General features: G+C 36.1%; 1 protein-coding gene across 1 annotated transcript in view; it reads left to right on the forward strand.

The window, feature by feature from the left end:
• The window catches only part of LOC112051032 (cell adhesion molecule Dscam2), a 298384-nt gene extending 285030 nt beyond the window's left edge, over positions 1-13354 (forward strand). The window contains exons 20-38 of the mRNA XM_052887824.1: positions 200-367; positions 446-576; positions 1100-1310; positions 1918-2064; positions 2270-2425; positions 2563-2702; positions 2972-3128; positions 3569-3746; positions 4091-4281; positions 4786-4971; positions 5476-5612; positions 6117-6273; positions 6693-6833; positions 7723-7878; positions 8305-8462; positions 9019-9091; positions 10050-10208; positions 11730-11895; positions 12697-13354. Of these exons, the coding sequence (XP_052743784.1) occupies positions 200-367; positions 446-576; positions 1100-1310; positions 1918-2064; positions 2270-2425; positions 2563-2702; positions 2972-3128; positions 3569-3746; positions 4091-4281; positions 4786-4971; positions 5476-5612; positions 6117-6273; positions 6693-6833; positions 7723-7878; positions 8305-8462; positions 9019-9091; positions 10050-10208; positions 11730-11895; positions 12697-12850 (2966 nt within the window). The 3' untranslated portion in view covers positions 12851-13354. The remainder of the gene's footprint in view (positions 1-199; positions 368-445; positions 577-1099; positions 1311-1917; positions 2065-2269; positions 2426-2562; positions 2703-2971; positions 3129-3568; positions 3747-4090; positions 4282-4785; positions 4972-5475; positions 5613-6116; positions 6274-6692; positions 6834-7722; positions 7879-8304; positions 8463-9018; positions 9092-10049; positions 10209-11729; positions 11896-12696) is intronic.
• Positions 13355-16445: the final 3091 nt, after the last annotated feature.

Genomic DNA, 16445 nt, shown 5'->3' on the forward strand with positions numbered 1-16445 from the left:
ATCAGTGACTTTAGTTCTTCTGCGGATCTCCTCATTTCTGATACGATCGCGCAGAGAAACTCCAGAAATGGTTCGCTCCATCGCCCGCTGAGTGGCTTTGAGCCTAATAGATAGATTAAAACAATAAATAGATTAAAAAATACGTAGAGATAAACAAATGAATACCCTATCTCAAACTATACTTATTTTATTATTTCAGAACCATGGCCAACAACACCACAAAAGGTTATAGTACCTGGCAGCGTCACATCTGCCAGTGTACAAAACCTCCAACCTGCGACATCTTATCATTTAAGAATCATCGCTGAAAACCGTCTGGGACAGAGCGAACCAAGTCAACTTGTACAAGTCACAACTACAGAAGAAGGCAATTAAATTACTTCGCTAAATACTAGAATTATTAGAAATCGAAGTAATAAATTCTAAAAAGTTTACCTATTTCCAGTGCCAAGCGGACCACCGTTGGACGTACGAGTCGAAGCCAAAAGTTCTACAGAATTAATAGTCAGTTGGGACCCACCACAACGGGACCTTTGGAATGGAAACATTTTGGGATATTATGTGGGGTTTCAAGAAGTAAGCTTATTAGTAGCAATAAAGCAATTACTAGATTATTAATAAATAATAGGTTTCGCCACATTGTGCACATGACGGGACGGCGTCGCGACTCTGGTATGATTTATCAATAATGGTTACTACCTAACATAGAACACATGTAGCGATGTGAGAGCTGGGTAGCAATTGCCCCAATTGACATACGAAAGAGGGCAAGGGCAAGCATCACCTGGCAATTGAAAATTAAAAAATAATGGAAACTCCAAATGTGCACTGACTCATTAGACGAAGGATAGCAAAAAAATATGCCACTTTAAAGACTGCACTAATGTTCAGTTTTGTTCTTCTCATGTATTTGTGGCCCTTCCGAAGCATTGGTAGTCTATCTTGATTTTCAATAGGTTTGATGTAAAACAGGATTGCTGTATTATAGCTGTACATTACATCTCAAGAACTCACGCCAGCGTCGCGTCACCATTCCATCTCGTCTACTGTCTGGTAAAGCCTTAATAATTAAAAATAATTCCCCTTTTTTTGTGTACAGCTAAACAGCAATAGCACAGTTCTAAGCGCAAGTGGCCCAGGCGGTGCATCGTATACAGTAAGAACTGTGGAGGGTACAGGGGTAGCGCGAGCTCGGACGACGTTGTCAGGTCTACAGAAACACGCCGCGTATGCCATCGTGGTCCAAGCCTACAACAGCAGAGGGGCGGGACCCGCCTCGCCACCTACTACTGCTACTACTATGGAAGATGGTAAGTCTAAATATTCATAATAAACAGCCTATTTTAACCACCCACTACTCGGTCAAGCCTCTATTATATAGGAATATGGAGCTCTAATGCGGGTTGGCAGGCTTACCTATGTTGATAGATAGGTAATGTTTGATTTGGTACTTATTGACTGGGAACAACGACAAACGACCAAAGATAGAAGAAGAACGATATGACAGTTAGTCCTATCCAGGACCTTGTGATCCGTAGCTACTGAACCAACCAAGCACTTGTTCCAGTCGAGGTATTATATAAATAATTCAGACTACATAAATAAATCTATACCTGTCTATGTGAACAAAATCACTAAAAGTCGAATTGGGGTGATAGAAGTGAAGTATAACAAAAAACAAATTAATGTCAAAATTATTTTTGTCTGTCTGTTTGCACTAAAATCTAGAATTACCGGGTGGAACTTTGCAGTTTTTACATGTAGATTAAATGAAGGAAGGAATTATTTATCAGATAGGTAGGATATTTCCACCGATAACGAGTGTGTGAAAATTCGTGTTTTCGTGTGTGTTTTCGGGTGACCGGTAATTATTATATATTTCTAGGTGTTTAGGTTTCCAATTTATTTGTTTTTCAGTACCCAGTTTACCTCCCGGGTCGCTACAATGTACAGCATTAAGTTCGCAATCAGTTCGAGTAACCTGGGAACCCCCACCGATGCGCGGGAGAAACGGAGTTTTACAAGGATATCGAGTTACCTATGCTCCAGTCACCGATTGGTATGGTAAGTTCACTTTCTTGTCTTCAATCAGTTAACTACTGATTACAGGTAAAGCAGAACAGTTTTGTTTGGAAAACTCTACAAAAGTAGCAATTCCAGCACTGGACTCCATTAATTAATGTGATAATGATGATACGAAAACGTATAATGTTTAGCTCAACCAGATCCAAAATTTTCTGATATAATGTGACAACTTGTAAACTTTCAGGGAGCGAGGAAGCAGTAACAAAGCAAATATCCGGATTGCACACAACGCTATCAGGACTCCGTCGATACACTAACTATTCTGTGACTGTGTGTGCGTTTACTGCTGCTGGCGATGGTGTGAGGGCAGCTCCAGTTTACTGCCACACTGAGGAAGATGGTAATACTTAATTAAATTTTTATACAACGTACATCCTTATATCCCTTCATAAGTTTATATTGCAACGCCTTTTGAGGTTACGTACTTCATTATCCTGATATTTCAGTCAAATATTTAAGACAGCTCTTTCATTACAGTGCCATCGGCACCGGCTGACATAAAAGCGGTAGTCTCATCACGAAACAAAATTTTGGTATCATGGCTGCCGCCCGCATCGCCCAATGGTGTATTAGTTGGCTATACTCTGTACATGAGTGTCATTGAAGATGGAAGAGAAGTAAGCATTGCATTTTATGTACCTATTGCATGTAGCGGTGTAATACTTAACAACATTTTCTTCTTTTTTCGGTTTCTTATTATGGGGCTCGTAAAAAGACTCGGAGATACACAGCGGTCAACAGAGTCGCGTGATCGAATTAGACATGGAATCTGCAGAAAAAGCAAAAATACCTACTTTACATACCTATCTCAATTACTCGCGTAGCTGAATCACATGCTGGCTAATAATGTTGATGACGATTTTAACAACAATATGTCAATTTTCAGGAAGGCACTCACAAACGCATGTTGTCACCAAGCACTCTATCGCACGATACGGCTAGATCTCCCCCACGAGCGACGCACCAATTCTGGGTGTCAGCTTCTACGCGCCTTGGAGAAGGAGATGCTACGAGAGTTGTTACTGTGCTTCCCTCTGACTCTGGTAAATAACTTTAAATCATCATAAATAGCAACATGCATAGCATAGCATAGAATACATTATATCTAGAATTTAGATATAAATGATTCTTCATTATCAGCCTACTATTAACAGCTCATTATCTCTCTCTTCTCTAGCTCTTCCAATGTAGGTTGGCGTGATAAAGTAATGTCTCGAAAATTATCTCTGTAAGGAAAATAACCGGGACCAAGGACTAGTGTTCTCCGGCCTGAAATGTCACAACTTCCCAACTCTGAATTTGACTGAGAGTTTCTTAGAAGAAAGAAAAACTTCAGAAAGCCTAACCCAGGACTTGAATCCATTATCCAATACCTCGTGATCTAAGACCTAACTACTGTACCATTTAGGCAGTATCAGATATTTCTTACTATATTTTTTTTATAATTCTATTTCTCTAATTTAATTCTATGCATTATTTGCAGTACCAGCTAGAATAACATCATTCAGTAGAAGCATTGTAACACCATGGAAAGAGAACATTTCGTTAGCGTGCAACAAAGTTGGTGTTCCAACACCTTCTACGACTTGGAGTATGAATGGCGCACTTTTGGAATCCACGCTTAGAAAAAATGTCTCTATCGATGGTACTCTTATTATCAGGTAAGTCGAATATCTTGACATGCAGCTTTTTTTTCTCGACGTGAATTTCATAACCTCTCTGGCCATGATAATAATTTTGATCTCCTGGACTCGAAAACTTCGATTCGATCTATAACTCGATCACGTGACCTGCAAATAGCAAATGTCATTCCCATACATTTTGTATGTTTCGAAGAGTTTCCGATTGTAGAAAGAGAATCGATGTGCCAGAGAGCTAACTTGACTTTGAAATAAATGTTTCCGAAATGATTGGCTGACACTACTTAGATATCATTATATACTTCGATATTATATTATTGATACTCGTACCTACTTAGATTTGATAAACTGTTTTTTTTTTTCAGCATGACTCAATACGCAGACAGTGGCAACTACACATGCCTGGTGGAGAACGCACATGGAAGAGACGAAGTTACGTATGGTGTAGAGGTGAAAGTGCCGCCCCAACCTCCAGTTTTAGCGGTTGTTGATTCATACGCAGACTCCCTACATTTGCAGTGGAGCGACCAGGGAGATGGTGGCAGTCCTATTTTAGGTAAACTTATAAGGGTAGCTTTGATACAAGACAATCATTTTGAACTACTTTTTATCCTTTGAAAGAAGTCATCGCAATAAAATTTGAAATTCTCAGTCCAGAACTAAAAAAGTTTTAATCTTGAATCCATTTACCTTTGAGAGAGATCGTTCTAAGTCAAACATTATTACTGGCATTGCAATGAAATGGTGGGTCTTAGTTGTAAGCCCCCTCTTATGCCGCAGCCAAATAATGTTCCTCGCCACGATGTAGCCGCCATTTTGTCTGCCTGCACACAGCGCAAATAATCACGACGCCCGTACTAACCCTTTGACTCGCACTCAAAACTATCAAAATAGGAAACGGTGGGTAGGTCGAGTAACGTGACTACACGGCGTTTCTGCGTATTTCCCCCGCTACTTCCCACGTCACTCGTACATTGTGTGGCGGGCAGGTTATAGAAGGCTGTATTACAATTATAGGTTGATAATAATGATGATGAATATGTGTAATTTTGTTTACCAGGTTACGTAATAAATTACAAGCGCGAGCACGGAGACTGGGAGGAGCTGCAGGTAGAGGCGGGCACATCGGAGCACGTGCTCCCCAACCTGTGGTGCGGGACCCGCTACCAGCTGTACATTACTGCCTTCAACCGCATCGGCACTGGGCTTCCCTGTGACATTGTGCATGCCTACACAAAAGGCACAGGTATGATTAATTGATTAAAACTGCCATTCCATTCAACTGTTTAATGCACTAAATAAAAAGACGAAAGAATGAAGTGAAATATTTCCACGGTTAAGCGGCCGCATTTCGTACGCATTTCGTTCGTCTGGGCTAGTTCCCTGAGAGAATCATTAGAGAAAAAATAAGTCATGCTATTGCTGGATTTAGCGGACCAAATGGATCCAACACAATTATGTCACTTGCAAGGAATATATATTGCTGACAAGTGGCATGCTTATAAACTTGGAAAAGCAACTCGAGAATAAACTGCTTTGACAATAAACTTTATTGTATTTGAATGGGTGCCGCTTTTACAGCTTACATCGTAACTGACCCAGTGATGCCTCTGAGGTCCTCTAAGGAGCCTACGGCACTTACACAATCAGAAAAACGAAACAACTACTGGACTATTGTCGTGCAAACTTCTACCAGTCTTGGTTGTCTTTTGACCTTGTCTAACATAACTAATTTAAACTTTTTGTCCAGTGCCAGTAAAACCGAAACACTCGCAAATGATAACGCTCAACACTACAACGGTTACTGTGTGGCTGGACTCATGGGGTGACGGCGGATGTGGTATTTTATACTTCGTCATCGAGTACCGCGAAATCAGTCAATCACAAGTAAGTAAACAACTTATTTTCTGATTTATTATTGATATTTGATGGCTTTATTTCTGCCATCATGAGATAACATCATGATGGCGCCAGAACTTCGGTACGTTTATCAATAAATTACTAAGAGTTAACATAAACAGGCGAAGTGTAAAACGCATGCGAATTGGACTGCGAATGTCAAAAAGATAATAATTATTCTATAGACGAAGATTTACCTCTTAAATGAGGTGATATTTCGACGAACCCCACAATCTAACTCCATTTATTGCGTACCGTTAAGTATATTTTATAAGCTAGCGTACGCTCGCGTGCTAGCACTCCTGGACCTGTACCCAAGTTATAAATTAATTACATTAGAAAGATAATTGATGTGTAACTTGGCTAAGAATTTGATCGTAAGCTAAGTTGATGCTGCCTATGGTGGCACACGCTTGTCTATGCAAATATAAAAATTAAACATCAAAAACAGATTATTCTCTATATTAAACAGCTCATTGTTTACATTTCCAGTGGCGCCTCGTTTCAAACAGCGTGCAAGCTACGGAGCGCGTTTTCAGCGTGACAGGATTATCGCCCGCCACGCACTACCAGCTGAGGATCACGGCTCACAATAACGCGGGGCATGCGCTGGCTCTATACAACTTTACTACGCACTCGCTTAGTGGCAGTAAGTGAAATACGTCTTTTCCTAACATCTTAAACTGAAAGCCAAAGTATATATTCAGGAATTTACAGTTAGTGAATCTATTTTTCAGGTGGTCTATTTTTGTAGAGCCAGTTTTTTTTGTAAAATACAAAAGCAGCATGAGCAAACAAAAAGTAGTTAATCATTAGACAAACTATTATTCATCCAATAAAAAACTTTTAGCAATACGAAGCAGAATAGGTAAGCAAGTAAACTGAAGAGAACTTCAATAATTGCACAGCAAAATAGAATATTATTTATCCAGAATTTTTGGCAATACCCAGCTAACAAACTGAAGTAAAGAGCGGTTACTCAGAGCAAAGCAGCAATTTATATCAATCCAGACAAATTATTTTTTATTCATCCAGAATAAGCTAAATAGGGTATTGTTACCTTTACAGTGTTGGAAGGCGAAGTATCTCCCGCAGTGCCAGCAGCTGGCACGAGATCGTTCGGAGGCGCTCGTGTGTTATTGCCTGCAGCGCTTTCTCTGCTTGTTCTAGCCGCGTTGGTAGCGATTGTGCTTCTAGTACGGAGAAATAGTGAGTACCTTCAGAAATTTATTAGTCATTATAATTATGAATTAAACCTAATAGCACTGACAACTAAACTTATTATGTAACCTTAAGTTAACCTTAAAAAAAACCTTACCTTAAAGTTTCTTGCTCATTTAACTAGCTTCAATTTAATTTTTAACATAGCTTGCCATTGTGGCCTACGTAACCTGAAGCATGGATCAGTTTATCAGACACCATATTCGAACTTTTCGTTGCCTGGTGACCAGGAGCCGACCATTTCAATAGGTAGCTCTACTATATCCGTTTTTAGATAATAACTAAGTATTTACGTTGCTTTTAAAGTAGCTCCTTTAATAAAAATGCAACTTGCTGTAAGACCAGAGCATCTGCCAACTGTTATATACGAGAACATACCTACTAACTACTATATTTGAAAGCAATATTTATGACAAACATACTAAGTGACACATTGAACAAGATAATAATTAAAAAAAATATAAACCCCACTGCCTAACCTGCTCGCACCTAGTCATCCGCCGCGCGTATACTGTATTAATAAATAACGTTTTTTCTAATTGCAGGTTTTTTTCTAATATGGCCAATATACCATTTTGAAATCCTTTTGATGAACCCTTGAGTTTGACACCCATATCGCAATATTCGAAAAAATATTTTTTTTTCACCTCGAGTTTTATTTAAACAATTTTTTGGTTTTTTTTTTAACTTCACCTATCTAAGATTACTTAACGATATTTAAGTACGTAAATCCGTTCGGCGGTTTGGAAGATATGAGATAATAAAAAACATTACATACCTACATACAAGATACGCGCGAAAAGCATGACCCTTCTTGCAGTCGGATGAAAAGCAATGAATGCAATATTCATTAATACGTACGTTTCTTTACCGCCAGAAGCAGGTCCAACGGAAACGACGCAACCAGAGAGCGGCGTCGGTGAATCCCCGTCGGTAGCTCAGCTGCAGAACAAAGTCAATCGCGATCAGCAATACCTAGCGACACGCGCTCAGCACCCAGCACCGCAGCATCATTACAAACATGCTTCAAATGGTACCATACTTGTTTTATAATCATCATTATCATCATTATCATCATCATCATTAACAACCCATATTCGGTTAACTCTTGAGCACGAGTCTTCTCTCAAAATGAGAGGGAGGGCTAATAGTCCACTACGCGGGCCCAATGCAGATTAGCAGACTTGACACACCTAGAAAATTTTCAGATATACAGGTTTCCTCACGATGTTTTTCCTTCACCGTTTGAGACACGTGATATTTAATGTCTTAAAATGTCCATAACAAACTAAAAAAGACTTCAATAGCAGTAATATAACGTTCATATTCCTTAGTAGTTTACAAAATCAAATAAGAATCATAACATGCATCGATCTACTTTACTAATTCTAATTTACGAACTACCTTCGTAATCAATGTTTTAATAGCAATGTCTAATTGACTGTACAATTGATTACAGAGTACATTGAAGATATCTGCCCGTACGCCACGTTCCAGCTAACAAAGCCCAGCGCCTACAGTGAGAGCAGTTACAGTGGGAACGTCTACAGCGGGCCCTACCACTCCGTGCGTGGTTCCTTCGTCTATCACGACCTCAAGCAAAACGATAAATATAAAGTAGGAATACATCATTATTACATCCGGCTTAAGTCTGTAGTGTCTATGATATTAAGTCTATATCTATGTCACCGATAACTTATTGTCTGCGTAATGTACTAGCCAATGGGCTGAAATTACCACAGCATTCAAATAGTAATATTATAAACGCCAAAGTTTGTATGGATGCATGGATGTTTGATACTCTTTCACGCAAAATCTACTGAACCGAAATAGACTTATCCAAGGTTCTCCCGGAATGTATAACAAAAACTGAGTCTTTCGCCTACTAAGTCGTGGGCGTCCGCTAGTTTCGTAGTATATACACAGAACAGAACTAAATCACACAGATCTTGTATTAGTTTAGGTATATTTAGGTATTTTGGGAATAAATAAGGTATCTTTTCATAATAATCATTTTGATTTTTTTTATCTTTTACTTTATCATTTCCATGTAATGTTTTTAGTAGTACTTACTCATTTCTATTAGGTGCTAATAAGACGATAACATCAATTTAGTATCTCTGGGAAACTAGTATTTCTTTCGTATTTCTTATTATATATTATTGTTTTCCAGGGTAAAGAACCAGAATATACAAAAGTAAGAAGAAAAGGAAACAGACTCAGAGATCCTCATTCAGAAAGTCAAGGTACGTATTATGTTAAGGATGTAAGTCGAATAAAGCTTGTTTATAAGTAGTTAGGTACATTAGTTTTATTTTACGTAGATGCACCTTCTATTACTTAAGTTTAATTTAACCCATTTAAGTTATAAGTATTGATATTTAAATTTGACAAAATGATCGCCTTTTATGCAACCTGATGGGAGCGTAACTGGTGTTGTAATTTATAAAGGTAAGCATGCACATAACGTATTGTATTATCCTTATTAATCTTTGATTTTACATTATATATATCTAGAACTATTCTTCTCATAACTGCCATGAACTAGTACTGAATGTAACCTTTCATTTCCTCAGCTTTTATATATTCAGCAATCATCCATCTGTGGTCGATGTCACATAATCATTTAGGTACTCTTAACAAAGATATTATCACGTCATACATCTTTTTCTACTCAAACACTCTTTACGTGCTTTTTTCGCTGTGTCAATGATATTATACAAACGACAGCAACCTTTACTTTATATATAACTATTCTTATTGAGCGAGGCAGGTGAAAACAATAATAATTATTGTGGTTTCAATTCCCTCAGTTTCTGAAATGATAATCAAAATGTTTTATAAACCAAATAGCATTCAAACGGCCATATTTCGACGCAGTTCATGAATCTGTTTAAAGACCATTAGATTACTTTATAAAAAATAACTATTTATTTAAGTTTCGTCTTACCCAGATCTTTTAAATCGGAACGGATTTTTTGTAACTTCTTATTTTATTTTAGATTCTTCTTATTACCAAATCGATATTTTAGGTTAACTGATACAATTATTTGATTAATGATGAGAGTTTCAAAAACTGAGAATCATTCTTTTCAGAATTAATCCCAAAAAATATACCAAAAATTGTCGTTTCCGTGATATCAACACAGCGTCATGTCCCGAAATTATGATCATTGTCTAATAGTCGATGTTGTTACCTTACAGAGTCGGACAACTTGGGCTCGACGGACTCGGAGGTGAAGAAGATACTAACGCTGCACCTGCCCATTACAGAGTACGAGGACGACGCTAGTGACGACGCAAGCGCGCCGCACTCGGACAGCGAGCCGGGCGCGAGGTTGCGCCCTGCACACCCTACCGCCTGTAATTCATATTGTACTTTAATTACATGTGTTTACTTGTAAAAAACAGTAAACTGTACATTCAATATTATCATCATCATTAGGTGCCTTATACCAGTCTGAAGTTTTGCGGTCATGTGTAGAAAACTCTTCCGATCTTTTGAAATATTTTTAAGCTGTGTGTATGTTATGTCTTTTGATTTCATCTTTGACATCATCTATCCACTTTCTTCGCTGTCTTCCTGGAGCACTTATTCCGGGTATCTTACCTTCTAGGATCAACCTAGGAAACTCATAGAGGGAAACCCATTGCAGATGCCCGAAAAATGCAATTTTCCTCTTCATAATTATTTTTATGAGGCTTCGGTATTTTTAAAACTTGATCATTCGAGACGAAGTCTTTCCTGGAAATTTTGAACATTTTCCTTAGCCCCCACATCTCAAAACCTTGCAACCGTCGACAACACTCTTTTTTCAGGATCCATGTCTCGCACCCATATAAAAGAGTGGACCACACATAACACTTAAGGACGCGATATCTTGTAGGTACACTTAAGGAATCTTGGTTTCACATAAGGCTTTAGACATTTTATAAAATGCAGCCTTTCCTTGTCCAATTCTGCATTTTATTTCTTCGTGATGGTCCAAGTGAGATGTGAAATATCGGCTCAAGTATTTAAATTTATTAACAGCAATTTAGCAACATTATACACCAGCCAATAGCAAAGTCACAATAATTTAAATGTTAATATTATTTTGTTAACAATTCTAGACTTTAATCTAGACTTCCAAACTTAACAGTTCTACGAGTACAATCTATTGATCTAAACACAAAATAAAGAATTCTTGGCAAAAGTTATGATGTATATATGTAACGACTAACATAATATTATTAACTTTTATTGCGACTAACTTAGACTACCTATGCTATAAATCTCATTGTGCCAGAAATTCACTATATCAGTTCATACTGATTCATATTGGTAATTTAATCATGTTAGAAACTCCGGAGATTTAAGCCGTCGGTCCCGATCATTGTCATTAACATCTAATACATAGTCAACCCAAGTCCACCAACTCGCATTGGAGTGTTGTGAGTCTAAGTTCTAAAGGCTCCTTGCCTTATGGGAGACAGGTGGTTTTAGCCTTTCAGTGAGTTCATGAAGCAAATAGGCAGATTATGATATTAATGAAGATGAACAAACGACCACAGTCAATAAATGTAATAGTTAGTGTATTCCAATCTAACAAAGATAAGCCCGCACATGACATAATCTAACTAATATATAATTGATAAATGGTCCTTCGAGCCGGATATTATTAATAATACTAATCCATCAAATGATATACAGACCCGAGTAAATCAAAATAGGCAGATTATGATGTCAATAAAGATTAACAAGCGACCACAGTTAGTAAATGTAATGGTTAGTGTATGCCAATCTAACAAAGATAAGCCCACACATGACACAATCTAGTTGTTGATTAATGGTCCTTCGAGCCGGATAATAGTAATAATAGTAATCTATTAAATGTTATACAGACCCGAGTGTAGAGCGGGAAGAGTCGTCATCATCGTCAGGCGACTCAGTGGGCGGAGTCGTGAGGAAGGCTTTCCCATCGCGGAAGGGCAAAGCAGGCGCGCTCGGCAAGAGGCACGTGCGCTCCTCTAGCGGATACAGCAGCCACAACGACGAGACCACATTTAGGTGAATCCATTCACACTTTGAAAATACACTAGATTACACGTAATATTATATTAAAATTGAAAAAAACAAAAAATAAGTTATTATGTATTTGCTTTAAGTTTAATTTTATTACGCTTTTCTGTAAAAAACAGACTTACTTTGCGAAAGTTATTATGAACTAACTACTTTGATTTAATCATCTAAAACAATGCGACAATTTTATAAGCACAAGTATTTCTCCTCATTCGCTAGATATTAGTAAATTGTCCATACGACAAAACATTTTACAGATTAAATCAAAGTAACGTGTTCGTTAGATCTTTGATCAAAAATGATACTTCATGAATCCAATACGACATTGCATTATTTATTTGCTATACATGATGGAAATTGAAAAAATAGAATGAATTATCATTTTTGAAAATTATTGATTAGATAAGAGTATACACTTTGATCTGCCAAATATAAGCCTTCGATAGATTAGTTTTACGCACTGTAGAAGACATTTTGCTACACTACACAATACAAACAAACAAACTTCTTACAAATGAATATTATTCCAAAATTATAATAAAAAAATGTATCTAGTTATCTACCCTCACTATAAAACAATTCGAGATACTGGAAAAATATTCCTGCACACAGTGTAACACAATTTTTTTTTTTGAAAAATTATTTTACTTTCGGAGCACCTGGTATTTAGCTTTTTCTCTACTTCGAAATACTGGAAGAATATTTCACACAGTGTAACACGATTGGCAATAGATATAGTACCAAAATAACTCCTGGTATTACACAGTAGCAAAATATTTCTCGATCCAGTATATCGAACTACCCGTCGTACACCGAGCACATCCACCCTCCGTCGCGGTTTTCAGACGACACCGAGTGCGAGGGGCACCCCCGGCGCAAGCGCGCGCACGCCCTCGCCTGCGACCCCAAGATGACACGCGAAGCCTTCCAGATTAACGTGTGAAACACCCTTTACTAAGGTAACCTCCCATATCACGACGACGTTCTAATCTTATATCAAAACTTCGTATTGGCAAAAAAGGGAAAAATAAAAACACCTTGCCATGACCCCTCAGACCAATTATTGTATAGGACCTGCCTCGCTAGACTTTAATTTTCTGATCAACGATCTGATGCGATTATAAAAACTCTCTATAGAATCGATGTTAAATAGTTGTAATCGTGTTCGTCGGTTAAAGAGCTCCGTAAAAATACCTTTTTGTGTAATTGAATTGTGTAAAAAACGGTCAAAAACTTCTAGTTTAGTATAAGATATATACCAAATCTAAGCTCGCTTTCCTCAGAAAATGACAGACAATTTTGTTCGTGACTGTGAGTGCGATACAGATCCTTCTATAATTGGTCTGAGCATGACTCTGAATACGAAGGATATCATCAACTAATATTGCAATTAAAAAAGTACTTGAGACTCCCTCAGGCAAGATTTTTTTATATTTCTCAGGTCATATACCTACTTGTAAAAGAACATGCTTAGTTTTGCATTTTGACTGGATCTTGGTTTTTTGTCAATGATAAACATATTCTGGAAATCAAAGCCAAAAAGATTGTAGATAACGAAAGTTGTGATGTAATTCTACAGCTCGTCTGATTTTACACATATATTCAGCTTTTGTGATTTATTAAGGGGTCATATCTACCGTTTACAAGTGTTTTATTTAATGTTAAGTCGTTCCTATTTACCGATTTACTGTCAGTTTTTGACAACGAAATGGTATTTAGATGTGTTTATAAGTTTACTTCGATTTATGCAAAATACCGACCCCACAGAAATTGTTGCCAAAGTATAACTCAATATTTCTAGTTGTGTAAATATACTGTAGATAGATAGTTATAGAAGAAATACAATTACCTTCTCGAGTGAAGAGACGATGGTCAAAATCTAGGTATGCTTAATGGAGATTGAAAAAGAATGGAGTGTTGTTTTTTGTACCTATTTTCTTGTATTGTTCTTTATTCTCTTATAATCTTGTCTTTATTATCTTTCTATATATTATATTCTATATATAATATTATATTCTTTAAGTTCTTTATTATCTTGTATTGTTTTTTTTGTACCTATTTTCTTGTATTGTTGTTTTATATACTTCTTTTATACACTTCTTAAGCATTCTGAATTTAGTTTTTCGACGGAAGTAGGTACTACCAAATATTTTTTTATATCTTGATTTCTATCTGACCAACATTCATTTTAATTCTAAACCTCTTTGTGTTTTTGTCAGTATTTTAGAATTTTGGTAAAAGAACCAAGTTAAGTCCTTTTTCGCTGTTATAATTAAGTACAAAGATATTTTGTATTATTTTTATTCAAAGGTTTATGCATGTATAGATTTCTTACGATCGTCTCTTTGAGTATTATTATAGTATCTTTTTATTATACGAATGATTAATTTGAGATTTGACAAAAAATTTATTATTTTCGTTTTACTGACTGATGCTAAAGAGGTTAAGTTAATATTTTTTATCCTATAATAATATTCGATTAGGACTAACATCCGAAAAAAAAATAATGCACTGAAAAGAAAGTGTTCATAAAATAATAAAATAAAGAAAATTAGTAATATAAACTATGATTTATATTATAAAAAAATCACTGAAATTCGTGTAATAAAAAAAGTACTTTGTCACATGTAATCATTTTGTACTATGTACTTGAAACTTCCGAGTTATATTATGAACATTATGGATACGTTATTGACGTGTTATATAACAATAATATATTCATGAACGAAAATGAGTGTCATTATGAGTATAAAGGGCATGCTGAAGTAAGAATCCACACACGCCTAATATACAGGGTGAGGCGTAGTTCTACTTTAAGCCCTTGCAAGGAATGTGTCTTAATTTCTGTCATCCTGTATATCATAATTCATAGCATTTTATTTTAACTATACTACAATTACCTATAGTTTATTTTAATGGACTCTTAAGTCAGTATTATTTAGGCGGCCTTCGTGGCGCAGTGGTATGCGCGGTGGATTTAAAAGACGGAGGTCCTGGGTTCGATACCCGGCTGGGTCGATTGAAGTTTTCTTAATTGGTCCTAGTCTGGCTGGTAGGAGGCTTCGGTCGTGGATAGTTACCACCCTACCGACAAAGATGTGCCGCCAAGCGATTTAGCGATTCAGTACAATGTGTAGAAACCGAAAGGAGTATGGATCTCATCCTACTCCTAACAAGTTAGCCCGCTTCCATCTTAGATTGCATCCTCATTTACCATCAGATGAGATTGTAGTCAAGGGCTAACTTGTAGAGAATAAAAAAAAAATTCTCGACCTTCTGATAATCCACGTTCTACGACGTGTTGATTTCTTAGGAGCACTTTCTATATTTGTATGTATGCATCTTTTATCTATGGTATCTATGGTATGCATAGAGTGTTGTCCTTTAATACTCAAATGATAGAGTTTTGTAAATATTGTTGTAATAAATGTGTATTGGATATCAAGTGTAAAATTAAGGAGAACAATAATTAAAGTAAATTTATATTTTAAAAGTTTATACTTAATGCCTTATTGACCAAAGTCGTAAAACTAGTTACGGATACAATTCAAGAGTATCTCATATTTAATTGTTGGTCTAAAAGCTGATGGACAATTTCTGCGTAGCGTTTTGTATCGGTGCAAATTATGCATCTAAAAATCTGTCTCATTTTGACCAATTTCCGCTATTATCTACGTAATAAAAGGTATTATGATAAAAAAATCATCGGTAAAAGCAGTCACAATAAATCGTTCATCTGCTCTTAGTCTATATGGATTGTTTCATTGTTGTAAATTTTATGAAAACATCTCGTTTTCATTGGGAGAATATAAAAATCTTATCGCTGTCTATAAATAATAACCTTAAGTATGTAAATGGTAAATTTTAAATTACCCACATATTTAAACGTAGGAGGTAATATATGATCGAATGTATAAAACGAAAAGATTTTTTCTCACATTTCCAGATGACTTATTAATATTCTTAATGTGTAAATGAAAGTATTTTAACGTGTTTTAATCCATTTTTAATATTATTAAAAAAAACATCAGAATTGCTTGATTAAAATCGTTTTAATATTTTTATTTTTACGTCACTGTTTGGTAAAATTACAGAATTATCAACATTTTAAATTCAATAATAAAAATTATAGACAGATTGACATCTTGGTCAAATCTCTTCTGATGCAAAATACATTACATAATAATATATACATAAGTGCGTTTAATTACAATAGCAAATGTAAATGTAATAGCAAACGGGATAAGTTTGTCACTATTTATTTATTTATTATCTAGAATATCGCACCTATAAAAGCTCCACCAAACAATAATGTACTTTTACTTAAGATCCAATTTTCCACTGATTTATAGAATAAATTTTAAATGTAAGTGTTATGGAAGTTTGAATCTTAAGTACTGTTGAATAACATACCTTATTCTATATATCAACTCTTAAACTACAATAAGGATGTAATATAACGGTGTTAGTATATACAATCCTCATTAACAGTAACACAAGACAATACACTTACCTATAGTTTGGTGAATACGGCAGAA

The sequence above is a fragment of the Bicyclus anynana genome, chromosome 20 (assembly GCF_947172395.1).
Source record: "Bicyclus anynana chromosome 20, ilBicAnyn1.1, whole genome shotgun sequence".
In the NCBI taxonomy this organism is placed as follows: Eukaryota; Metazoa; Arthropoda; class Insecta; order Lepidoptera; family Nymphalidae; genus Bicyclus; species Bicyclus anynana.